This window comes from Prunus persica, chromosome G1, assembly GCF_000346465.2.
Source record: "Prunus persica cultivar Lovell chromosome G1, Prunus_persica_NCBIv2, whole genome shotgun sequence".
Taxonomy (NCBI): domain Eukaryota; kingdom Viridiplantae; phylum Streptophyta; class Magnoliopsida; order Rosales; family Rosaceae; genus Prunus; species Prunus persica.
The window spans coordinates 9,913,325-9,941,180 of NC_034009.1; the positions used below are offsets into that span (position 1 = coordinate 9,913,325).

General features: G+C 35.8%; 3 protein-coding genes across 3 annotated transcripts; 2 read left to right on the forward strand and 1 right to left on the reverse strand.

The window, feature by feature from the left end:
* On the forward strand, positions 671 to 4,709 carry LOC18790137 (importin subunit alpha-2). Its single transcript, XM_007222427.2, has 11 exons — positions 671 to 1,286; positions 1,450 to 1,546; positions 1,659 to 1,750; positions 1,838 to 1,969; positions 2,087 to 2,272; positions 2,366 to 2,529; positions 2,619 to 2,697; positions 2,865 to 2,993; positions 3,440 to 3,567; positions 3,661 to 4,035; positions 4,149 to 4,709. Exons 1-10 carry the CDS (start codon positions 1,077 to 1,079, stop codon positions 4,031 to 4,033), a joined length of 1,590 nt encoding a protein of 529 aa, XP_007222489.1. The 5' UTR covers positions 671 to 1,076; the 3' UTR covers positions 4,034 to 4,035; positions 4,149 to 4,709.
* On the forward strand, positions 9,443 to 10,828 carry LOC18788980 (GATA transcription factor 15). Its single transcript, XM_007223732.2, has 3 exons — positions 9,443 to 9,960; positions 10,055 to 10,186; positions 10,281 to 10,828. Exons 1-3 carry the CDS (start codon positions 9,940 to 9,942, stop codon positions 10,536 to 10,538), a joined length of 411 nt encoding a protein of 136 aa, XP_007223794.1. The 5' UTR covers positions 9,443 to 9,939; the 3' UTR covers positions 10,539 to 10,828.
* LOC109946807 (sulfated surface glycoprotein 185) lies at positions 20,693 to 22,201 on the reverse strand. The gene has a single exon (XM_020555659.1). It carries the CDS (start codon positions 21,692 to 21,694, stop codon positions 21,140 to 21,142), a length of 555 nt encoding a protein of 184 aa, XP_020411248.1. The 5' UTR covers positions 21,695 to 22,201; the 3' UTR covers positions 20,693 to 21,139.

The following is a 27,856-nucleotide window of genomic DNA, read 5'->3' on the forward strand; positions in this document are numbered from 1 at the left end:
ACTCTCCGGCCAAGCATGAGGTCACATGATCCACAATAATAATGCCCCTACAAATGGTACCGTTTGATGTTACAAATTTCAAATCTACTACAAAAATAATAATAATGCATGAAATTACTATATTTCCTTATCTTTAACATTTATAATTCAAATTTTAAATAATTTTCATATCCAATCTAACTCACACTCTCAATTACAACTACTAGCCTCTCTACACGCGTTTTTTTTAAAAAAAATTTGTATTTATTTTAGAATTAAAAAAAATAATGGGTAGTTATATTCCATAAAAATAGGATCCATTATCTAATTTTTCTTTTAATTTTAATTTTTTTAAATATGAAAAATATGAATTTACCATATTATCTTCATTTAATTAATAATTTCAATTCTTAATGTTTGCATTAACCAATGGCATTTTCTGATATTTTGAATGTTTTATCATTATCTACCTTTTACTTTATATATATTGATTGATGATTGATGATAATGCGTGAAATTACTATATTTCCTTATCTTTAACATTTATAATTCAAATTTTAAATAATTTTCATATCGAATCTAACCCACAGTCTCAATTATAGATATTTCACTCGACCCAGTGAAATATGTTGTCCTTTTTTATATTTTAAAAAATGATAATTTTCTTTTCTTTTTTAGATAAAAGGCCAAAAGATAATTACAAGTAAAAAGAACCTTTCTATTTTTTGGACAAAAAAAAGTCTTTCTTGCTAAAAAAAAAGCGCCTAATAATAAACAGTAACCCACGGTTACTATAATTCCAATTTCGACTAAAAAATAAATAAATCCCAAAAAACTTCAGCGAAAAAAAAATCCCAGAAAAGAAAAAGAAAATCAAAATCAAAACCCTCAATTGTGTGCATATACGAACCCTCCCTCTCAGTTCCTCTCTCTCTCTCTCTCTCTCTCTCTCTCTCTCTCTCTGTGGAATACTCAGAAAAGTCCATTTCTTAGGGTTTTTAACTGCTCTCCTTCTCCGTCTACGACCGGTTGGTCCCAATCAGAGCACGATCAGATTTTTGGGTTGTTCCCAGTGAGACGCAGTCAAAGCATACGACATGTCGCTGAGGCCGAGCGCCAGAACCGAGGTCCGCCGGAACCGGTACAAAGTGGCGGTGGACGCAGAGGAAGGTCGTCGTAGGAGAGAGGACAACATGGTGGAGATCCGAAAAAGCAAGCGCGAAGAGAGTTTGCTGAAGAAGCGTCGCGAAGGCCTCCAATCCCAGCAATTCGCACCCGCTCTTCAGCCCTCAAATGTCGAGAAGAAGGTAACGATCTTCATCTGGCTATGATTTTTTATTTATTTAATCGCCGATCTCTTTGTTTGTGGCTTTGAGTGGATCCGATTTTTGACATTTAGGGTTTTGAACAATAGGGTTAGGGTATTGTTTTTACTTATTCACATTTATGTGCGTTTGGATTTGATTGCAGTTGGAGAGTCTGCCTTCGATGGTTTCTGGGGTTTGGTCTGACAACAATAATTTGCAACTGGAGGCCACTACACAGTTTCGAAAGCTGCTTTCTATTGGTACTTAACATGATTAGGCTGTCTTTGAGTGCTTCTTTCGCGTCTCTTTTTAATTTTCAGTTTCTGTTGTAGAAGGGTGTTGCTAATTATAATCAAAACTTTAAATTTGTAGAACGAAGCCCTCCAATTGAGGAAGTCATTCAATCTGGGGTGGTTCCTCGCTTTGTTGAGTTCCTCATGAGGGAGGATTTCCCACAACTTCAGGTTCGAATTCGTTTCTGTGTTGCATTGGTGTTGTGCTTGCTTATGTTTTTTTTAAATTGTTTTGTTGATTTGTTTAATTTTGTCTAGTTTGAGGCTGCTTGGGCTCTTACAAACATAGCGTCAGGAACCTCAGAGAACACCAAGGTGGTGATCGAACATGGGGCAGTCCCAATATTCGTAAAGCTTCTTGCTTCTCCAAGTGATGATGTTAGGGAGCAGGTATATGTTAATACCTTTTTACCCTGTTTGTTTGTTAATGTATAGATTGTATTGTTTTGACAGAATTACCACATAGAGTGCACTAAACACTTTATGAAAATACATTTTGAATCGTAGGCTGTGTGGGCATTGGGAAATGTTGCTGGTGATTCCCCTAGATGCCGTGATCTTGTCCTCGGCAACGGAGCTTTGATGCCATTGCTGGCTCAGTTGAATGAGCATGCAAAGCTTTCGATGCTGAGAAATGCAACATGGACACTGTCTAACTTTTGCAGGGGCAAGCCACAGCCTCCATTTGACCAGGTTTGCTTCTTGTACTGACCACTGTTCATATTTTAAGCAAAGTTCTTTGATTATTGCTCTGGTATGTTATTAACTTTGGAGTCTCATTATTAGGTGAGGCCAGCACTTCCAGCGCTTGAGTGTTTAGTTCATTCCAATGATGAAGAAGTCTTGACAGATGCCTGCTGGGCACTGTCGTATCTCTCCGATGGTACAAATGACAAAATTCAAGCCGTGATTGAGGCAGGCGTCTGCACCCGACTTGTGCAGCTCCTTTTGTGAGTGTTGCATTTTATTTATCTGTCTAATTGCTTCTGTTTTATTCACCAATGATATTGATGTTTAAAACTTCTTTTTGTTGCTTCAGACATCCATCTCCTTCGGTTCTCATTCCTGCACTTCGTACTGTTGGTAATATTGTGACAGGAGATGATCTTCAGACTCAGGTATATCCGCATCTTGATTTGTTGCGTTTTTGTTTACTTGTTTTAGGCTTCAACAAATATAATTAGAAAGAAATCCCTTTGTGGCATGAGCATCATGTGATCTCATATTTGCTTTCAGTTTGTGACTGATTTTTGGTATGATCATGATGAGTAATCCTTTTTTTCAGTGTATTATCAACAATGGTGCACTCCCATGCCTTCTGAGTCTATTGACTCATAATCATAAAAAGAGCATCAAGAAAGAAGCATGCTGGACAATCTCAAATATTACAGCTGGAAACAGGGAACAGATACAGGTAATCATGGTGAATTAGGCGATTGTATTAATTAGGGCATGGGTTTTTTTTTACGCTATTTATGGAATGCTGTCAGAGTATTCTTGTTTATCAAGGTTTTGTGCATGTTGCAATGGATCTCTCCTTGGAATATTGGGGGTTTCTCATTTGTTCAGGGTTTCATGTTTGGTGGGTTCAAAGTATCAACCGTCCTAAGTTCATATAATGACATTGTCGCATCTAACATTGAGACAGATTGTTTTTCTTGCATGAAAACTTGCACTACAAATGTTGGGGGGAAATCCCGTTATTAGTATTTAACTAAATATGAGTTCTCATTTTATTCACTAACTTTAAGTAAATGACTAGCACCTTTTAACATGATGCATATATGCAGAGGTTGGTGTTTTTATTTGCATGTCCTGTAGAAGATCCAATGTTCACTTACTAATTTGAAAATAATGCAGTCTGTAATTGACGCTAGTTTGATTGGCCCTCTGGTCAATTTGCTCCAAAATGCTGAGTTTGACATAAAGAAAGAAGCTGCATGGGCAATCTCAAATGCTACTTCTGGCGGCACTCCTGAGCAAATCAAGTTTGTGATTTTTTAATATTTTATTCTGGCTGTCTTAGTTCTCTACTTATTGTGGATATCTTATCAAGTTCACCTTTTCTTTATGGGTGTCAGGTACCTTGTTGGCGAAGGCTGTATAAAACCATTGTGCGATCTTCTTGTATGCCCTGATCCAAGAATTGTCACCGTCTGTTTAGAAGGTTTGGAGAACATTCTGAAAGTTGGGGAAGCTGAAAAGAATGCTGGTAACACTGGAGAAGTTAACTTGTATGCCCAGTTGATTGATGATGCTGAGGGCCTAGAAAAGATTGAAAATCTACAGAGTCATGACAACACTGAGATCTATGAGAAGGCAGTTAAAATTCTTGAGACATATTGGGTGGAGGAAGATGATGAGACATTACCATCAGGAGATGGTTCCCAGCCAGGCTTCCACTTTGGAGGGAACGAACTTCAAGTTCCATCTGGTGGATTCAACTTTAGCTGAAGGTGAGGTTCATGTGGTTGGGCACATGAAGATTAATGGTAACCCGATACGCAGCAAACTTAGGAAGTATTTTGTTTCCCTATTAGTTACTGTTTTTGGTTTTCTGAAATTGCAGGAGCATTTACTTGAATGCAGCAGAAGTTCCTGGTGATTTTGTTGGGTCAAGTCGGGGTCAAGTTGGGGTCAAGTTGAAGTGGGTCGGGGCATCCCGTGTGTCTGGTTTCAGTCTGGTCTGGTGTCCATTGTGATCAGAGGTGCCAAGGTGGGTCAATGTATTCTAATATGACCAAATAAGAAGAGATGGGTGGGTTCAATTGTGGCACATGAAGTTTGGTCGGCAGGGATCATTATCACTGCCTCGTACCATGAAATACTATGGAAGTGTCCTAGAGGCTCTTTGTTGCATCGAAGGCCCTTAAATGAATGTGCTGGTGAGGGTTTCTTGAATGCAGCATGGAGTTCGATTTTTTTTTTCTTTCTATAATTTGGAGTCATAGTTTGTACGGGTATTTTTCTAAAGAGTCGGGATTTGTTTTGCCTTGTGGAGTGAATATAGATTTTATGAACGTTCATTTTCTGGTGTATTGCAAGGAAAAGATTAGTGTTTTGGTAATTACCTTGTGATTATTGTATTATATTTTTTTTAGTACGAATTTCTTTCATCCGTGGAGTGCTGTTAAAAGTTTAAGCTGAAGTTGAAATCTTGGATTTATTGTAAACAAAAGCAGAAATGGCTCATGGATGATTCATTAAATTTCAGTTTAATTCAACAAGGATGATTCATTAGTGGCAATTATATTGTGGCCATCCCTTAGAAACACAATTAATTATCAAATCAGATAGACAATAAAGTTAATTATTTTTTAGTGAAATTAGCTAAAATAGCTCTTTTTCACAACTTCTATTATAAGTAGCCCTCTTGTATTAATGAGACACTATAAGAACAACAAAGAGGAACCATAGGGACAATAATGAGACGCTCTATAAGGCAGGGGTTAATGTATAATAAAGGCTTAATGTCACAAAACGTCCCTAAAGTTTACAAAACTATCAAATTGTATTCGTCCCTACTGTTAGGTTCCATTAAAAACTCCGTTAGTTTGCTAATATGACATATATATATATATCTCAAAACATCCTGAGATTCACACACCTATCACAAATGGTCCTTGTGAATTTTTATTTTATTTTTTCATTTAAAATTAATAAAATTTTGGTTTTCTTTTTTAAATTTTATGAATTTTAAATTATTTAAAAATATATATTGTATTTTAAATTATTTAAAAATATATATTATATTTTAAATTATTTAAAAATATATATTGTATTTTAAATACACATGACACTATATTATTAGAGATGTGGGCTCCACATATATGCCACATGACCAAACTAATGGAGTGTTTTAAAAATAATTTTAGATTCATAAAATTTAAAAATGAAATAAATCAAGAGTTTAGGGTTCATAAATGGTCCTCAAGGTTAAAATCCTTCTATAAATGGTTTTTTAATTTTTTTAATTTTATGAATTTTAAATTATTTTAAAAAGAAACTTTGATGTGGCATATATGTGGAGCCCAAATCTTCAAAAATGTAGTGCCAAGTGTATTTAAAATACAAAATATATTTTTAAATAATTTAAATAATAATAAAACCAAATTTTTATGAATTCTAAATGAAAAAATAAAAATAAAAATTGCAGGGACCATTTGTGATAGGTGCGTGAACCTCAAGGATGTTTTGTGATATATATATGCCACGTCAGCAAACTAACGGAGTTTTTGACGAAACCTAACATCATGGATCATTTGTGATCACACGTACTAATCTTGAGGGCCACAAATGACAAAAAAAAATAAAAAATTAAGGATGCAATATGATAATTTCCTAAACCTTAAAGATGTTTTGTGATATTAAGTTTAGAATAAAAGTTGTGGATGAATATGGATTATTAATAAAATAAAAGTCGTGGAAAGGAGCTATTTTAGCACAAACCCCTATTTTTTAGCTCTCACTTCTCACCTTTCCAAAGTGTGTTTTTTAGGGCATTCTTCTTGGGAGAGTTCCTCTTGCTTGACTATAATTTAATTATTTTTTTCAAATTAGTTGCAACATATTTTCATCAATGGATCACACTTTTCGAGCTTACCAACATGAGGTTGAGCACATGTGGTTGTGGTTTGAATAGGGCCCAAGCTCATCAACAAACAATTGAACGAATGCATGATTTGGCCGGAACTTCTATAATGAGGATTTGGCCGGAGCTTTTATAATGAGGGTTCAATTCAGTCATTCAATACAATTGATCGGATGACTATTAAGGACTCCCTCTAACAGTTTAATTCCTAAGTTTTTATGTTTTTGAGAAGTATCTGATAGGATGCTAAGGGTGTTTTAGTCTTTTGTATTAGCAATTAATTGACTATATTAGAAGTTTAGTTAGTATTGTAAATGGGGTTGAATTGTATTGTGTTTTGAGTAATAAAAATAGTATATTCTCTCTGTATATTTGGGTTACGGTCGAACGGGGTTCTAACAGTATCCACGCAAATAATCACTCAAATGGAAAACTATGGAACTAGTTGATTATTATCACCATCATTTAGTGTCCCCAGGCTCTAGCTCGCTCTCTCTCTCTCTCTCTCTCTGAATGACATCCAGAAAAAAGTTGATAACTTGATTAGTGATGAGATTGGGCCATTCAACCAACGTTGTTTTAGTCCTTTGGACTGTACTGGACCCTCCAGAAGTCTCTCGAGTAGCCTGGGGGTTCCTACTTGAGAATGAGGTTAAAATCTTATATTGGACTTTTGACTGTGTGACATTACCAAAATGAAAATGGAAAGTGAAAGAAGGTTAATCAGATAACCTGGTCTGGTCCTGGAAAAAAACATGAAAATAGTATGTACACTTGTTTGTAAATTGTAGATATCAAGACAGAAAGATCATAAAACTCAAAGGGCACCATCGATTTCCACAAAAAAACAATTTCAGACAGACCAGGAAAACGATGTTTGACATTTTTTTGACCAGCAAAACGATATTTGCAGCGATTTTTTTCTACCTTTTTTATCTTATTTTAATTATGTTTTTGTACACATGTGAATGGGATGTGCCCCTTTTCAGTGCACGCCCAGAGAGAGAGAGAGAGAGAAACCACAGGCTTCTCTCAAAGGTAAAAGAAAAATCCATGATATGAACATCATTGAAATCTGAAAATAGAGCTAGCAGGCGGCAGCAGCAGCAGCAGCAGCCATGCTAATTCTCTGATATATCCAATATCTTAAATATTTATGTATTATTATTTTTTATGGGCACGCACGGTTAAAATACAAACAGTAACAAAGGGGTGAAAGTTGAAAAGTTGAAAATCGAAAACAAAAGAATCTGTGGTCTGTGTCTGTGTCTGTGTGGTCCATGGTTTGATTGGCTGGCCTCAGCCTGGATGGAACACAAACAAAGGCGCCCCATGAGCTCTCGTTTTCCTTTACTATCATATCTCGTATGTTTTTGTCTCTTGTTTGTTTCCTTTCGATCTACAGAGACATGCAGACCTAAGCGGCTTAGGTTTAAAAGGCCTGTAAACCCTATAACCCTCTCTCTCTCTCTCTCTCTCTCTCTCTCTCTCTTATTTGCATTTTTTGTAGCCTTTTGTTTGTAGCTTAATGTTGTGGCCGTGGAACTTTTGGGTGATTTGATTATATATTTGTATGTTTATGAGATGAGATTAGGATTAGTAAGAGGATGATGGATAAGCTAATCCTTGAGATCGTGGCTTTTTTGGGAGCTACTTGGTTAATTGAGTGCCACTAGCCGCCTTTTGTGTACTTGTGATCTGTATGTTTCTACTAGATTTATCTATCCAACCCCAAAAACAAAACAAAACAAAACAAAACAAAAACACATCTTTTCTTTTCTTCTCATTATCTTCCATGTTGGATTTGTATATTGGTGCTCTGTAAATTCCTCTTTCAAGTTTTGTGATTTAAAGTATGTAATAATTTGATCATTCTTCTTTTTCTTAACTGACAAAAATAATTCTTAATGTGACGAATTCTTAGCTTTACAACATCAGTTTATTCTTTTGTTCAATTGCGCATGTATATTAATGGAGGCTATATATAGAATAAATAAGAACTTTTGCATATGTGGCGTCAATGTAAGCAAAAAGTTGCCTCATCAAGTAGAGAATAAGTGCCCTATAGAAAAGTAATAGTTAATTTTATAATTTGATAGACTAAGAGCCAATGATGTAACTCAATTTCCTCCCTAAAATCTAGAGTTCATATTGAGAACATAAGACTTTTCCCCTATAAATATATTTGCTTACCAAAGAATTAAATAATTTGACTCTTTTTTTCGTATGCCAAGGTTAGGAAGGGAGAGAGAATTTTTCTCACACATGCTATTAAGATGTTATAGAAGTTCAAATTTGAGATCATTATTATGCACTACGCAAGTAAATCCCTTTTTTAACTGGACTAGACCCCATTAGAATATTTTATTTTATTTTATTTTTTTTGTGGTTGAGAAAAAGCGATAATAGTTTATTAGATCAACTTAAAAAGTACAAAGAGAGCCATCCCAGTAGTAGTTTGACATATATGGGTAAAATTTTTCATTGACTTGAGCTAGCTGAAAAGTTGAAAAGATTTGGAGAGAATTAATCGCAAAGATAACTTGTCTAAAATCCTATCTTAGTTGTCTAAGATCAAGTCAATTACAGTAAGGACAAAACTAACGGCTAACCCAATCTAATTAAGTGAGGTAACCAGTTGAAATTTAAATTTTTGGTTTTTTTCTTTGTACATTCCATCAAAAGACTATGAATTGAATATTCAATTCACTTAACTCAAGTGAATAAATGGAAGCTACGGTAATGGGATCCCCCCGAAATAAATTGGAATCTGAGGTGGAAAAAAAACAAACAGAAATAGAAATTTCAATGTGGATTTTTGCCACACTGGTTTTTTGCCGCCAATGCAAAACATGTAGAGTTGAGCCCCAAAAAGCCCAAAAGGGGTTTCAGGGTTTGACCTATCAAACGGTGGACGGTGCAGAAGCAAAGCATCAAATCTCTGACTCATAGTGTTAAGCTTGCACAAGCACCCACATCATCCGTTCATTCATTCATTCATTCCTGTCTTTCTCTTTCTACTCCCATACCCCAATTGCTTTCCCATGAATTATTATTATTATATATGTGCTGAAAATTTAAAGAAGAAACCAATGACTTGAATTTTTGTCACTCAGATATGGCGCCCTTTTTGTTCATTTCACCAACCTTTTGGCGGGTTGGTTCCGTTGGATCAAAATGGCAGGATGTGTTTTTAAAGCCACCGGGGGCATTTTGGTCATTTCAAAACACCCGGGCTAGGGTTTCGCGTCTCTTTTATATAAGGAGGCAATTTTTAGATCTGCTGCGGCTGGTGCTTGTGTGTCGGTTCGATTCTTCTTCATTTTTGCTTCACTGCGCAGTACTCTCTCGAACACACACTCAGAGAGACACTCTCTCTTTTTCTCTATCCGCATGTCGGTTTAGTTTCGTGTCTAGGCTCATCATACCAATCACCACAGAGCTCCATTGCTTTCGTTAACCACAGCCGCCCTGTTTTTTCTCTCTCTTTTTTCTCTGGGTCTTATTGGGTTCTGGTTAGGAAAGCTATAGCTCTCTTTGATCTTGTCCTCTGATTTGTGTCTAATCTCCTCCCTTCAATCTTTGGCACAACCCTCTGATCGATCTGTTTTTCTCAGATCGTTCTGTTTTTGAACAACTAGTGTTTTCTGAGTCACCTCAGACTCCTACTTCAGCTGAAACAGATTGGTCTAGTTGTTGAAGACCCAGTTTGGTGTTTCATTCGTTCTCATCTGGGTTCGTCTTAGATCTTCAAGATAGCAGATAGAAAATGTTGGATCCAAGCGATAAAGTGAGTAATTTGATCCAGAGCTTTCATTCGATCTCTTTTCTTATTTTGATCCAAATAGCTGCTGATCGGATCGGTTTTCGTTCTTGTGTTGCAGGGATCGGAGTCCGAGGAGATGAATATCAAAACCCCAGATGTGGGTTCATCCGAAGAAGGCCATAAGAAGACCTGTGCCGACTGCGGAACCTCCAAAACTCCTTTATGGAGGGGAGGCCCAGCAGGACCTAAGGTCATTTTAGCTCCCAAAAACCCTAATTTATTAATCAAAATTTCTCATTCGGGTTTGATCTGATTTCTGATTTGTGTCTTCTTATGTTTCACAGTCGCTATGCAATGCGTGCGGGATCAGAAGCAGGAAGAAGAGAAGGGCCATTCTGGGCTTGAACAAAGAAAACCCCAATGATAAAAAGGGCAAGAGAAACAAGCAGCTAGGCGATGGTTTGAAGCAGAGGCTATTGGCTCTGGGAAGAGAGGTTTTGATGCAGAGATCGACGGTGGAGAGGCAGAGGAGGAAGCTAGGGGAAGAAGAACAAGCGGCTGTGCTACTGATGGCTCTTTCATATGGCTCTGTCTATGCTTAGTCTCTCCATCATTAGAATAATTAGTATAAATAATATGATTAAGATATAGTTCTTAGGAGAATGGCAATTCTAACCTCTATTTTTCAGTGTAACTTCCCCCCTATCATCTGTCTCTTTCGTTAGTGAAATTTACTTTGTTCGTTATTTTTGGTAGCTGCCCCTTTTGAAGCCTCATGTACTAAGTACTAATTTTGGGCTTTTGGAGAGAGATTGAGCAGTGTAAGATTTTGGAGATCTTGTTCTATTTTTGCTGACATGAAATTCCTACTACTAGTATTCATTTTGGGTCTTGCGTTTCTTCTCTCGTTTTGTGTCCAATAATTTTTTTTTCTGTTTATGGCCCATCATCAAATACCAACCCTCCCACGCAGAAAAGGAGAAAAAGGAAGTTCCCAGTACTGGCCGAGAATATTTTCATTCAATTTTCCCTTTTGTTCTGTTTGGCTCCTGAGAAAATCTGTCTTCCGTCTGATCTCATTGAGGATGAAATCTTGGGTTGCAACTCTCCAAGTCTATGGTGTGTGCATAGAGGGAAATTCAAAAGGAGTCGAATATTTCAGCGGGTGTTTTGACTTTTTAGAAAGATAAAAGGGAAAGAGAGAAATATTGTGTTCAAATCTAATTAATCTTGTCAACGAGTGAGTGTAAAAAGAGTAAGTTTTGTGTTCAAATCTAATTAATCTGTTTTCACACAGAAAAAGTGGAATTACAGCCATGCATTCTTTTTCAGATTTCATCATCATTAGAATTATAATTGTTGGTGAACAATTCCCAAGCCTTAATTTAATTTCATAGGTAGGAGGACAGGAAATCAAAGGCTTCGCTTTTCCCATTCTACCCAAAAGGCGATGCACATCATGTTCTTTTTCACTGTCTGGGAGTTTCCAGCTCTTCCAGTCTAAACATCATGATTTCTAAATAGCTTCTTGTGAGCCGTGTTCTGGTACATTTTGAGCCACCTTACAAACCTAGCTACCTCTAAGCTCTAGCAATGGCTGGCTCTGTCAAAACCAGGCGGAAGAAAAATTAACCCGTGCGTCTGAGGAATTCACTCATATTAATGCTATCCCCGTTATATACAAGCTTTTTCTGCATATTGCGGATGAAATGTGAGTCAAAGCAACTGTTCCCTCATATTGTACAATTTGTAAGTGGAGACCATGAATATATGCAGAATGCTTAAAGATGGTATCAATTATTTTTGGTGCAAATGCATAAAGATTTTGCATGTGTATGCTTGTTTTATCTTTGAAAAGATTTCTCCCACCAAGTTGACCAGCATTCTATGTTTCCTTGTTTTGTGACTTGTGTCATTGATATAGAAGATTCAAACCTAAGAAAGAATTGGTATAATATGTTTAAAGTTGGAACCCCATTTTGTAGTTGGTACCTTTAAAGCTAAGCACTATAGGGATAGGCACTATTTTCCACCTTTTTTTTGTGAACATTATTATTTTACGACTACTTTGCTACATGGTGCATGGTTGTTGAATGCTTAAACTTCAATTTAATTATTGTTTTGTGCCGGCTTGATGTTAGAATGTCAAGTATCTAATCCGAAATCAATTAGCAATAAATGAAGAAGTTCAAGATTACTTGAACTACTAACTAATGCGAGGTTTTTATTTTCGATATGGCTGGTTACAATTCGATATCTGAGTCTTGTCTTAGATTTACTAACATGACATACGAATCGATATCATAAGCACTGGACAATGAACTACCGAGTGGTTCATTGAGACCAATGATTCAGTGTGGTTTTGGCAGTAGGAATGCCCACCCCAGATTGAATGACTTGAAACATAGCATGTTCATGTCAAGACATATTTCGCAGAACAAAATTTATATACTATGGTATGATGTCTTTATCTTAAAAGCAACCTCATCCCTTTGGACGCCTCCCTTAAAATGAAAATGCACTCTCAATCCATACTGAAAATTATGACCTAAACCACGCATGCAATTTGAAGTGCTCTGTGATTGTCATATAATTTTCTAATCAAAGTTTTAAGGTTTCAACTCCTCAATAGAATTGAATTTACTGAACACTCAAAAGCACCAGAGCTCAACGAATTTAGAAAGTATGCACTTGCAAATTCTATAGTGAAGGCCTTATTTAAGGCCCGTATATAAGGTTCCATCTTTTAACTATTAAATCAAATTAACCAATTTGAACTGACCATTAATTAATTTGATCAAATGGTAAATAGGTCCTCCTAAGAGCATTTTCACCAGTTAGCCCCTTGCCATGGCAAGGGGAGCCCTAGGGCAGCTACTATTCACGTGAATAGTGGCTGCCCTAGCCCCCTCCAGTAAAGTGTGTTTCCAGTAGTTTAGGCTTGCCATGGCAAATACTATTCATTTTTTTTTTTTCACAACTTTGTTTACTTAAACAATTAATTTGGATAATATTTTCGGATAAGATTTTTGGGTTCCTACGTGTCAATACTATTCATATCAAATAAGATTTTCGGTTTCAAATTTCAGATAAATTTCAAATTTCATATACATTTCAAAATTCAAATTTTAGATAAATTCAAAATGTCAAATTTCAGATAAATTTCGAAATTCAAATCAGATAAATTTCAAATTTCAAATTTCAGATAAGATTTTCACCCCCTAAGATTCCGCCGCGTGTCATATCTATTTGTCTACATTTTTTTATAAAACCAGAGGTTTAGCTCATACCTCCCACACCAGTTCTTCTCTACATTTCCATTTCTCATATTTTAGATTTCATTCTCCATTCTCAATGGCATACATGCAAGAGGTTTTGGAGAGGCAAGAGCGAGAAACTAGAGAAAGAATGCGTAGACGAGCTGCAAGCAAAAGGGCGCAGAGAGAACTAGATGAGCAACTTGGCATAGCAGTTGCTTTGCTGGAGAAAGAAAACCAGAGTCGCCGTGGTTCACGAGAAGGTCGTGGCCCAAATGTGGACAGACATAGACATTCTCGGTGTAAGAATCTTATGGAAGATTATTTTATCCCACAATCTCTGTACTCTGATGTTCATTTTCGAGGGAGATATAGAATGCAACCCCATTTGTTCAATAAAATCATGCATGATATTTGAAATTATGACGAATATTTTGTTCAAAAGAGAAATTGTGCTGGAAATTTGGGACTTCTTCCAGAGCAAAAGTTCACAGGTGTGATACGAATATTGGCGTATGGGTCATCTGCTGATCAGGTGGATGAGATTGCCCGGATGGGGAAGTCCACTGTTTTGGAGAGCTTGGTGCGATTTTGTGATGCAGTGGAAACTCTGTACACCAGATACTACCTACGCAGACCTACGCCTAGGGACCTGCAACGGCTTCTCCAAAAAGCTGAGTCTCGAGGATTTCCTGGCATGATTGGTAGCATTGACTGCATGCACTAGCAGTGGAAAAATTGTCCAACTGCTTGGCAAGGGGATTACGGAAATAGAAAAGGGCAGAAAAGTATCATCCTGGAAGCAGTTGCTGGTTTTCATACATGGGTTTGGCACGTCTTCTTCGGAGTTGCCGGATTTCAAAACGATTTGAATGTCCTAGGTCAATCCCCGGTGTTCAATGATGTTTTGAGAGGTGAAGCCCCAAATATCACATATGAAATTAACAATACCATTTACCAGAACGGGTATTATCTAGCTGATGGCATCTACCCGAGGTGGACAACATTTGTGAAAACAATTCCACATCCCCGATCCCATAAGCAAAATTTTTTTGCTCACTATCAAGAGGGGTACAGAAAAGATGTTGAGAGGTGCTTTGGTATCCTTCAAGCCCGGTGGGCTATTATCAGGGGAGCGGCACGTCTATTTGAAGAGGAGGTGCTTAGGAGTATAATGATGACTTGTATCATCCTCCATAACATGATTGTGGAAGATGAATATGATTACGATGCTGATGAAGTGTATGAACCAAATCCCATGGACACGGCCCTAACACGAATTTATGAAAAACCAGTGGGGCCAAATGGAGAACCAGTGTAGCATGAACCGTTGGTTAGAGACGGTAGTTTCATGCCCCGTATGATTGATCGCTACACGGAGATACAATCGTCGTATATTCATGAACACCGTCAAGTTGACTTGATGGAGCATTTATTGGCGGTGAAAGGCAATGAAGGTGAATGAAGTGAAGTGAACATGTTTTTTTTTTAATTTATTATGTTTATGTTGTATTTTTAGTTATGCTTTGTTTTTTTTATACTTTATTATTTTTAGTTGTGAGTTGTTTATTTTTTATGCTTTGGTTGTGGGTTGTTTATTTTTTATGCTTTGGTTGTGGTTTGTTTATTTTTTATGCTTTGGTTGTGGTTTGTTTATTTTTTATGCTTTGGTTATGGTTTGTTTATTTTTTTTGCTTTGGTTGTGGTTTGTTTTTTTTATTTTTTATGCTTTGGTTGTGGTGTGTTTTTTATGTATGGAATGTTTTGAATAAAAAGGATTTGTGTTGAATATTTTCTTTATTCACTAAAAGAAAAGCAATACAACTAATAAAATAAAATACATGAATTAAACAAAACAAAAAATACAATGAAATTAAAGGCAAGTAAACTAAGACATGAAAGGCAAGCAAACTATTTTAATGGTTTTCATCATTTAACCAATCCGTGTTGCTTGGTCCATCGTCACGAAAAAGTTTTCGTCTCATAACATCCCTTCGTTCTAGCTTCCAAAATTATTTTGTTTCAAGGGACATATGGCTTGTATCCATGGTCATGGTTTTCCGATGTTTTTTTTCAATGTTTTGTTCGCGTACATACTCCCTTTCTTTTGCATATTCTAGTTGAATAGTCATATCGTGCTCTTGTTGTTTCAAGTCCATTTCAATTCTCATGGCTTGGTGCTTTGAAAGTTCCTCCAAAAATTTAGATGCATTCTTGCTAGAATTACTCCCTCTCTTCGCCTTCGCCGCCTTCCTCCCAATAGGCCTTGGCTCCTTTTCAATGGGTGAGTTTTGACTCATCGGGGAATCCATAGGTGAATCCGATGCCGGCGTCTCATGAAGTGGAGTCTCGTTCAAGACTACCGTAGGACCGGTTGGAATAATTTGGAATCTCTTACAAGTCTTCACCACCTCCCAACAATGGGTATGGTTGAAACTTTTTTTTCTTTGCCCAGTAGCACCAAACCACATTTGTGCTTGCATAATCTATAAAAAAAAATTAAATAGAAATGCAAGAAACTTTAAAAAATATTGGCAATGCAACATGTAAAAAAAAAACTAATGTAAATTCAATAAATTTAAAAAAAATGCAACATGTATAAAAAAAAACTAGAGACATATTAACAAAATATATAAATTGCAAGAAACATTTAAATAAAAATTAATATGACATAGAAATTAATAGAACGAAAATGACAAATAATTTACCTCACTGCTAAGGTTTTCTCCGCTTCGATGGTTGTCCATCGCTTTTGCTAAGTCATTTCTCCATTTCGCCAACTCTTTATTAAGAACTTTTCACCTACTAGATAATGTCATTTCTGTACGTGTAGAACCAATTGCCCTTTCACAAAATGCTTGATAAAGTTTTTTCCACATATGAAAAAATTTAATCTCATTGCCCGTTACGGGACAATGACTAACTTGGACCCAAGCCTCACACAAGCTAACATCTTCCATCATGCTCCATGCCCCTCCATTTTCAGTAGAAGAACCCATAATATGATAGACAAATATACAACTTGAAAGTGAAAAAATATTGAGTAGAAAGTGAATAAATATTGAGGAGAAAGTGAATAATAGTAGAAGGAGAAGAAAATGTAAGAGGATTTGGTGTTAAAAGTGAAGAGTATTGGTTAGTATTTATACAAAAAAAATTTAGTATTTTTTGTGTATTTTTTTAAAAAAAATTTGATTTTTTTTTTAATTTTTTATTGCAGAAAAAGTGGCTGCCATTGAATTGAAGGAAAAAAAAAGAATCGGAGAGCCAATAGGCTGTCACGTGGAATGTAGCCGTTGGCGGCTACTGTAGGTGATGCCAACGTTAAAAAAAATTTCAAACGCTGGAGGGCTGACGCCAGCCTGGCGTCAGCCATGATGTCACCGCCCTCGGGCGCTTGCTCGGGCCGAACTCCACCTCGTGCCAGCCCAGTCTCGTGGCCCCCACCTCTTACCCGGACTGCCTTCTGCTGCTGGAAACCCATTTTTTTTCCAAAACCACCTCCCCCCCCCCAGCCCGAGTCCACCTCTTGCTGCTGAACGTGCTCTAAGGCTCTCACTATAGAATTCCACATTTAAGTTCAACTATATATAAACCAATGACTTTGATATAGCCCAACATCATCCCAAGAGATCAATTGGCCGAAGCTTAATTTTTTGGGTCGATAAGTTGTGTGTGATGGAGAGAGAGAGAGAGTTAGATGTTGGCTGACTCCTGATGATCAAGAGCCCAAACAGCACAGCCCCAAGACATTAATTAACTTGTGTAAGATTGGGTCTTTGGTGGGACCCATGAATCTGCAATCATCCCCCTACCCTACCCCTTCCATCTTTTTCGTCTAACCTACTTTTGGACGAATTATTTTAAGCTTTAATCTCATTCATTTGTCCTTGGCTAACGAGAAAAGACACACTGCAAATTTGAGGTGGTTCTCACTATAAACTTCGGGCATTTATTTTATCAATTTACACAGCGTTATGTTTGTAACGTCATTTAATTTCATCCTTTCGTTAACTTGATCGTGTAATTAATTGTTAAATGCTGATATGACCAACTAGTTCCTAAAAATTTATATAAAATAACGTAATTTTTTTTTTAAACTTAAAAACATCTCAGCCCCCCCCTGCACCAACTCCAGCCCTCATTCCTTTTTCTCTCTGGCATCGGCTCAGCGGCGAAACACCAAAACCCAATTCCAATAAGAACTCGATCTGGCGCGCAAAAGAACAAGGGCCCCAAAGCCGTCACTTCAGACCAGTAACCGTTGCAGACCGTCGAGCTCGAAAATGGAGGAGGCAAAAGTTGCGGCGTACTACGACTAGTTGACTCGGTGCGGCGAAGGGGCCGCCAGATTCAAGCAAGGCCTGGGCTTCTCTTCTGCAAGCACGGATTAGGAAAACCCCATTGCGCGCGGTTCAGCGCTACCTTATTCTTCGTCTTCCTTCCTCAGCAAGTTCGTTAAGGCCTCTAGCCCAAAAAAGGAGTCGGAGCTCCAAAAGCAAGCCCAAATCGAGTGAGAGAGAGAGAGAGAGAGAGAGAGAGAGGGATGGGGGTTGGGGTTGGTACGGGGCGAGAGGGGGTGATCACGGTGCGAGATTGTACATGAACTTTTGTGTGAATGGGATTGTACTTGAGGAGCAATGGGCTCTTGTTATTCAGATCTTCTTCCACAAACTCAAAGGAGATGCCTTTTGTTTTCAAGGCCAGTTCCACTCTCTTTGTGTAAAGGCTAAGCCACGATCCATGCAGGGTCACCTAGTTTCCTCCTGCCATCTCTCTTTCACACACTTTTTCCGTTTTGGATTGGATGTTGGAGTCAAATGTTTCTGTAGCTTTTTATAGAGTTCCGCCGCTGCAGAGAGAGAGAGAGAGAGAGAGGGATGGAGGCTGGGGTTGGTGCGGGGCGAGAGCGGGTGAACATGGGGCACTGGGTTTGTTGTTGGCCTGGGGAGAGGTTGAGATTTTTTAAGTTTATTTTTTAAAAATTTATGTTATTTTTATCATTTTATATAAATTTTTTAAAGAATTGGTTGGTTAATAGGTAGGTCTCACCGTAAACACATAAGCATTTAACGATTGACCACACGGTCAACTTAACGGAATGATGAAATTAACGATGTTACAAATGTAAGTGTGTAAATTAATAAATTGATACTCTGGGGTCCATATTGAGAATTACTCTAAATTTACAGGATATCTTTTGTCGTTATTTTTATTATTATCTATATATATAAAGCAAAAGACAGAGAATGGTGAAACATTCAAAATACCAGAAAATGCAATTGGTTAATGCAAACATTAAGAATTCAAATTATTAATTAAATGAGGATAATATGATAAATTCACACTTTTTCATATTTAAAAAAATTAAAAGAAAAAGAAAAAGCAGATAATGTATCCTATTTTTATAGAACACAACTACCCATTATCTTTTTTAATTCTAAAATAAATTTTTTAAAAACCTCTCGCAAGCGCGTGCAGAGAGGCTAGTTTTTTTTATGCGGTTAATCTCATTCATTGATGGTTTAATTTTTTTTAAATTTTTTTTTATACAAGTGTTAATAAAAACTTCTTTAAATTAATATAATTTATTAGAGAGAATATTCAAATTTGACTGCAAAGAAGACAGACACACTATCCTAACCCACGTTTGCAGACACAGTTAATTAAAGTACTGATTCAACACAAGTTTAAACTTGGGTCTTTAATCTCAGACTAATTAACTGTTTAAGCCCTAAATCATCATTGTATACCTTATCAGTTAACTTTAAACGTAGATTCATTTGTGATTGATGACCTTTGTCATTTTATTATGTTTTTTTGTTTTTGGGGTCAAAAGCCATTTGATTGTTTAATGGGGGACTCGAATATCGATGCAGAGAGAGTGTAGCAATCTCTATCTTGCAGTGTGTGAGTGCTTGTGCTTAGGATGCCATGCCAACTTGGGTGGACCCCTCCTCAACCCATTACAATAATACGTGCCCTCCAGCTAATTGTTCCCGCACCCTCTTCAATTCAATCTACACTACTCCTAGACACCCACGCACACCCTTTGCTTTTTATTATTACTTGTCTTTTAACTCCAAAATGAGCCAGCACCCAAACTTTGCTGACTGGCTGCAAATCATACATTTCTGTATTATATCAATCTCTTCTTTTCCCTTTTCAATCAAATTATAATTATATTAATATTTTTTCACAAAGGACGAGTGCAACTCTTAAACGACTCAAAGCTTTTACCGTTCAAATAGTTAAGAACAGTTATTCCTATATTCGAGTATTTATAATCGAAGATCCTTAATTAGACAAAACATTGTTCAAGTGGCAGCTACGGATGAGACGATATATAGAGATACTATAATTTTCATTTATAAAATAATAAAAATATGGCTAAAGCGAAGGGAAAGTTTCAGGCAGCATGGTCGGTGGATCTAACGATTTAGCATTGAATTTTGATATCTGAAACGAAAACCCTTCCTATTGATGCTTTCATATTCCTGTTTTTGTTATAAAGAAGGCAAAGCATGATGCAACCTTTTGCACATGGAACTAAGAAAAGGGACGACTATCTATGGAGGGTGGCATGGTGCACCACTTTCGTAAAAAAGAAAGCACTGTGGAAATTGATCTATCTAGTATCTCCCCCAAAAGTGGAGTTTTTTCAGCCTTTTCTATTCCTTTCTGTAGAGAAATAGGTGTCTCCTCCTCCTCCTCCTCCTCATATTTTGATTGATTCAGCATCAGCACCTGTTGAAAGAAAAAACAAACACACAGACACATACTGTTTGGCAGTGGCATAGTTGTTGTTAGCTCAAGAATACTAAATTGAGAAACTTGTGTCAGAAAATCAGCATCTTCCAGATCTTTTCCATACTATTCTAAGGACTTAAAATTGGCCTCTAATATTTTTTAAAACTACGGAGAGGGTAATTCAAATTGGATTGCAAAATAGAAACAAGAAAATGCACCATTTAGTTTGGAACTTGGGAAATTTGGAAGTTGTGAAAGGTCGTCATCCCAATTTTGACCAATAAATGCATCATTTCATGCAAAGCTAAAGCCATCAGTAAAACATGGCATGATGGCATCTTTTATCATAAAAATAATATATTATATATTCGCTAAGCTAGCGGGTATGGTGCATTGGTGCTTGCATAATAAACAGTCAGATCCACAAGTGCGTTATACTGGCGAAGCTGCCCATCAATCAAATATTGATTTATCGGTCTCTAAAGAGCTTATGTTTGTGCCCTAATTTAATAAATAAATAAATATCGATATGGTCTTGACCAAATTAGTTAAATCGAATGTACTTCTCATTTTGCTTATTTTGCATTTGAATTTGAATTTATTTTAACGTAGTTTAAATTATATGAAAGTAGAATATCGTTTGTATAAAAATAAAAAAAAAAATAAAAAAGTGAAGAAGAAGAAAAGCGGTTGACATCAGGTCCTCTCTCTTAGGATCAACTATGAGCACAAAAATGGTAAAATTTTACTTTTATTTCCATAATTATAATTTACTTTTATTTCCATAATTATAATTTATATTAACCAAATAACAATACGTACAAATTGCCCATCAAAATTACAACAGATCAACCTACCAAGGCAACTAAATGCAAAGAGAAAAATTACAGACACAGAGAGAGAAAGAGTGGGAGAGAATTACTTCCCATCTGTATTTAATTTCTGGTGCCAGTGCGCCACAGAAACCTCTGTTCCCATCAACCTCTGTTCCACAAGGGCATTCTCGGAAATGTAAAAACAGGAAAACTCAGCCAGCCACAGCTCCCAAAGTCTCAAGCTTTCTTCTTCATCTTCACTTGTTTGTAAAAAGATCAAGAATTCAATCAAGACCCTCTCTTTCTCTCACTCTGCACATTCCCTAGATCTGCCAACCTGCCACATTATTAATCCCACCTTGCTTTCTTTTTCCTTTTCCGTCAAAACAAACAACTTAGAACAGAAAACAGAGCAACACTGACAACACTGTAAACTAATGGGTAGCTGCTAGTCATCAGCTGAACTGAGCTGGATGACGTAGAGTGAGGAGGAGGGTTATAATAGTAAAACGGAAAGTACGGCACAATTGGGTTCGGTGGTGGCGGCACAGGGTAGTTCTTGTTATTGGGCGGCGGATAAAACGCTCCACTTCCGCCGCCGCCGCCACCACCACCTTGCGGAGGCGGGTAGTAGTAGTAAGTGGGCTGAGCCGGAGGCGGAGGAGAGTAGTAGGTGGTGCCGGAGCTCGGCGGCGACGGCGGAGGCGGACAGTTGGAGGATGACGACGGCGGAGAAGGAGGCGGAGATGAAGGGGGAGGAGGTGGCGGAGATTGAACTTGGCCACATGGGTTTTCGCATAGGGAGCACATTGTGCATTCGATCTGGGCCTTGGAGGTCACCTTCGACTTTGGTGATGGTGAAGACATCGTTGTGGTTGAGGCCATCATCACTAGAAGCACGATGAGACTCAATTGGGTTTTATGAAAAGTTTTCATCTTTAGAAGCTGGTAGCCAAGAGAGATCAAGAACAAAAAAGGAAAAGGAGAGAGAATTTGTGGGTTTTTTTCGGGTGGTGGGGTGGTGTAAATTTGGGGGATGGTTTTGAGAAATGGAGGAGCGGGGGTGAGAGCGGGGGAGGTGAAGGCTTTAAGAGGGGGAGGGAGAGGGTGTGAGTGGTAATAATGTCTTGTCTTTGAAGCTACACCACATCTTTATTTTTGAACAATGGCTTAAATAAATATAGATATAAAAGGGGGTGAAATGAGTATTGTCTTTGTTTTTTTTTTTTTTGGGTCGACATGTTAGAGGAAGGAAGCTTAAAGTTGTAAAAAGATAGACACCGACCGACGCGTTTTACTTTCACAGAAAGTGGTCAGATTACTTGGAACATTAAGGGAAAAAATCCACACTTTGAAGTTAGCTATGTATAATTTTGGGGGGGTATCCTAGTTCCCCTAACTTCGGCTTAACTTAAGCTTAGGACAAGTGACGTGTATAACATTATTTCAGTTGCACTGTATGTAATAGCTGACATGTGACGAAATCTACTATTTATATGCATTGTTCAGCTGAGTTTAGAAGCTTGATGTTGTTTTCAAGCACATAAAAAGATGTACTATACACATGTGAGTTATGTAAAGTTAAAGACTATGAGATGCATGCTTGTTTGAAATGATGGAAATTATGAATTGGAGACGAGATCAGTTGGGAAGATGAATTAGTACATAAAATGAATAGACTCTTTAGTCGATCCAATTTCTAATTTGTTGATGTTTTAAATAACGAGATTCACATACTTTTTGATTTCATATGTGTTGAAGTTAGGAATCATAGTCGTAATGCAGTACTAACGTAGTCAAGATATGTAGCTAGTATAGATTTTTCCCATTTTAAGAATTGTGGAAACTAAAGTAATGGTGTTGTAGTGAAATGACTTGGGAATCCTTTTGGTTACTAAAAAGTGTTTGGCAGTGAGATTGGCGTTTAAAAAAAGTGAAAGAAAACGGTGGAAGTTTGAGGAAAATTTGCAGTGTCATGTTTGTTGGGCTTGACTCTTGTACACAGGCGTTCATACGTGGAAGGGATAAATTGTGTTGGCATTTTGGTGACGAAGCCGTAAAGAAGACGCAATCTCCACGTGGTCAAACTAATACTGAACTTAACTGGATCAAAAATCTACTTGGCCTCTTCTGGGTGTTGGTATTGGCAATTGCATAATTAATATAAAAAAAGAGAGAAAAACAAATATTTGAACAGCAAATAAAGTGAGCAAATAATGATGAGAAAATGAGTTGTTAAAGAACTCAGGGGTCGTTTGGTACACAGACTTGGCTTGGACTGGTTTGGACTAAATTTAGTACCATGTTTGTTTCATTTAATTCTAGTCTTAGATGGGATTGCTAATACCGGGCCCACCAAAAACACATCCTTATGAGGGGACTACTAATCCCATGTAGAAAGGGAGGATTAGCTAGTCCTATGTTTACCAATGTATGAGATGCATATATTATATTGTAATACTAATAACATATATTACTATTATTATTATTATTACATACACATATACTATAATGTACATATACACATGTATATACACATATACAAGTATATATATACACATATATACATATATAATATATATAAATACATATAGATATATACACATATATTATTATTATAATGTACTCATATACACATACATATTAATATTATAATAATAGTATACATGTATACATGTATATATGTAATATATATTATATTATATATTAATGTACATATATACACGTATATACATGTATATATATAAACACATATATATACATATATAATATATAAATACATATAGATATATACACGTATATTATTATTATAATATACCCATATACACATGCATATTAATATTATAATAATAGCATACATGTATATATGTAATATATATATTATTATAATACATATATATAAGTATATATACATATATGTGTATATATTATACCCATGTATGTATTATAATATACATATACACACGTATATAGACATATACATTATATATTTACATTATATGTATATATATTATAATATACATATATACACGTATATACATGTATATTATTATTATAACATACTCATATATATTATCTATTATAATATACATATGTATATGTATATGTATTATACCCATGTATATATTATAATATATAGATACACCTATATACACATATATTATATACATGTATATACGTATATATATATGTATATTATAATATATAATATATATACATATATTATATATACATATGTATTTTATAATATATATATAATATATATGTATATATACATACATATATAATATACATATATACACATATATACATGTATATTATTATAACATACCCATATATATATTATATATTATAATATACATACATATATATAAATATATATATATATGTATTATACCCATGTATATTATAATATACATATATACACCTATATACACTTATATATATGTATGTACGTTTATATTATTTAAAATATATAATATTATTATAATATACTTATATACATGTATATACATATATATTATATATATTATAAAATACATATATACATATATATATATATAGATATTTTTGAAAAAACAAAAAAATTATAGTCCTAGTCCAAGCATACATCAAACGCAGGATAAGTGTTATCCAACTTAGACCAAGCCAAGCCAAGCCAAGCCAGTCCCTAAGCATAGTCCATGCCAAGACAGTCCTGTGTACCAAACGAGCCCTCAGAGATATGGGCCAGCAAATAAAAGATGCTGTTTCTTTTTTGGTTAGAAAATTGACACATTTCTATTAGGGGATCAATCCGATCAAACCGATGAAATCGATCGAGTCAAAAATTTAATTTAATTTAAATTAAGAAAAAGTTAAATAATTTGAAAATTAAATTAGGCCATATATGATTTGGTTTGGTTTATTTTGAACTTTTGTAAACAGATTTAAACGAAATCGGACTGTCTATGTGTATATTTATTTATTTATATTATATTTTACATGTCTAATGAGGTAATAACTATATATGGATATTTGAATTGAGCTATATTTGTTATTGAAATTTAAAGTTTTATGGCATGTTGAGCTTTATGGTTTGGTACTCTAGAAAATGATTTACGTATGAAGTAAGTTGTGAATTTGTTGCTTGTAATTTGGCTAAGAATGTTGAAAAAATGCAAAAGGAAGGAGAATTGGGCTTAGGCTCAAATCGGCCGAACAAAACCATCTTAAATTAGTTTGGTTTCCTTTATGACTTTTATCAAAATCAAACCGTTATAATGTACAGTTCAGCTGTAGTTTTGAGATAAAATCGATCCAATTCAAACTGTGCTCACTCCTAATTTTTATTTTCCGGCATACTATGTTATCTCTGTATCTTTTATTTAAATTGATTTCTATTTTCAACCATCAATCTTTACCACCTGTATCTATTGAACAGTCCCGATCTCTTGGACCATAGAAGTCCAAGGGATTTGTGGTCACTCACCGTTGGATGTAAATTCAACGGTTCACTCAATCTTGAACTCCATTTAATAAATTTTTTTGAATCATTAGATTAATATCCAACGGTGAGTGACCACAATCTCTTGGACTCCTGTGGTCCAAGAGATCAGAATTGATCTATTGAAATGAAAATATAAGAAAGTGGCTGCAAACAGAAACAAGCAAATTATGGTGAGCTAGCTCAACACAAGTTTGAGAGCTCCAAAAATTGGGTGGATCAGTTGAGCCATTAAAAGCATCTCTAACCGATGTGTTAAAAGTGCCACATGGACATTTAACAGCTAGAAATAACATCTCACATCACTCCAACCGATGTGTCAAAGCTTATGTGGAATGAAAGTTGGAGGTTGAGGTGTTATTTTTGACATCCCAAAAGTAAGATGTCAAATGAATATTTTATTATTTTTTCTTTTCTTTTCTTTTTATTTATAAATAAATCAACACTAAAATGTAATAAAAATAATAATTTAATTTGATATATCGGATGGAATGAGATACTCTTAAGACCACCTCCCCATGGATTTTTAGATAATGCCAGGGTCACATGGCTAGGACCAATGGGAGAGTTTACGCCGCTAACTACCAATGGCACACAAAAATCGAACACATCAACCCTAACAATAATATGTGCCAACCGGCCAACAACCAACTCCTTAGACAAGTGTAATAGAAATGGAGTAATTTTTTAGTGCAGCGATGACGTCAATTCGTCTTGTTATTAATTCACTCATATTATAGTACGTTGATTTTAAATCGTAACAGTCAATTTAAGTACGATTTTGCAAAATTACTGCTAAATCATTCTCAATGAATTATAGGTTGTATGTTTTTAACTAACTCATCAAATGTGTTTGGATTTATTATTATCAGCACGATCACAATCCACATGGGACTTTCCAGGTTGTTTTAAGTGGCGACAGTACAATTGATAATTGCATTCTCCTTTACAAAATTACTCTGTTTAGACCAAGAAGTGTCTACATGAATCATTCAAAATGTCGGTCCTTTTGCCTCTTTGAATTTATTCCAACATATGTTTATTTAATTTTTTTTATTTTTGTGATTAATAATTGACTTGCTGTGGAATATTAGTTAAGATTTTCTTTTACAGAGGTTTCAAAGAATCCACCGATTCAGTACCTTGCTAATGAAAAGGTGAAATGATGATGATGATGCGCATAATTAACTTCAAATTAGAAGAGGGAAATAATGGTGACCAAAAGCTGAAAGAATCTAAGACTTTTCTGATCATCTTTTGCTTCTTCTTTTTTCTAATTAGGTGTCCAAAAGGTTAGCTTCTACATAGTTTATTTGTTACAGTAATTTATGATACTGAGAAAAATTCTCAGGTAACGGAGATAACACTTTTCCTAAACTTAAGTTGTTCATCATCATGCATATATAACCTTTTCTTCTTTAAACAAATATATTATTCCACGAGTCGACATTATGAAATTAAAGAGAAAATATATGCATGAAAACTTAATTATTCTGATCCAAAAAGAAAGAATACGAAAAGATGTGACTGGTTAGAGTCCGAATCATCCACTTTTGCAACAAAACGACAGTAAGCAAATTTGGCCCATCGTCGACCTTGACATTAATTGGCTAATTAGTAGCTAAGGTATCATTCCTTCCAAACAAAAATTAATTGGGACCCCGATCATGCAATGCATTATACCATATCCCATCCGGACAAGGTTGTTGTGTGGTAGGCATATTGTCACTTGGCTTTTATATTCTCGTCCCCTTATGATTTTTGTGAGCAGAATTTCAATGCGCTTTATTCTCAACTCACATCATATGCCATGTGCATATATTTATTTCTTCTCCTTTTTCAACGAGGGTTTTGTTAGCATTCATTGTGTATGATTCACGTGCACGTGAGTAATTGACGACTGTTATGAATAATTGACATTTGAAGTTTGGAGTCACTTATTCACGTGCATGTAGATGATCGTCCTCTAAATTTATTATGCTTTTGAGAGATTCTACGGTTGCTGTGCTGTTGGCAATAATAAATCTTTGCAAAACAGACAGCAAAACAGAGGGTCGCTTGTTATAATGTCATAATCAAGGTTGTCTTTGTCGAAGGAGAGAGGTCTATTTTCAGTTATTGAATGGCACTAAGGTTGATTTGTTTGGTCTCTTAAATCTCTCTCTCTCTCTCTCTCTCTCTCTCTCTCTCTCTCTCTCTCTCTCTCTCTCTCTCTCTCTCTCTATGTGTCCTCTGGTCTGGTTCATACTATTTAATGCTAATAAGAAGTCGCATCTGATGTAATATCTCACTAAGGTGTCTATCAATTTCTGTTCATCTTCGAAAACCCTATCACGCATGATTTTATATATAAAACACATCAAAACATGACCTTGTTTTGTTCTCCACCATAAATAATTAGTAAGACATTAGAAAGATCGTGCACATTAGAGTGGAGAAGGAGCTAATCTGAATGCACATTAGGAGGATCCTAACTTAAGCACACCAAATACTAACCCCAAACTCCCAATAATGGAATAGATAATCTCTCTTTTTCATAAATTACAACCTGCATTGCATGCTAATAGGCTGTGATGTCCAGTGTAGAGGCCTTCTCAAATTGAGCCCATGAA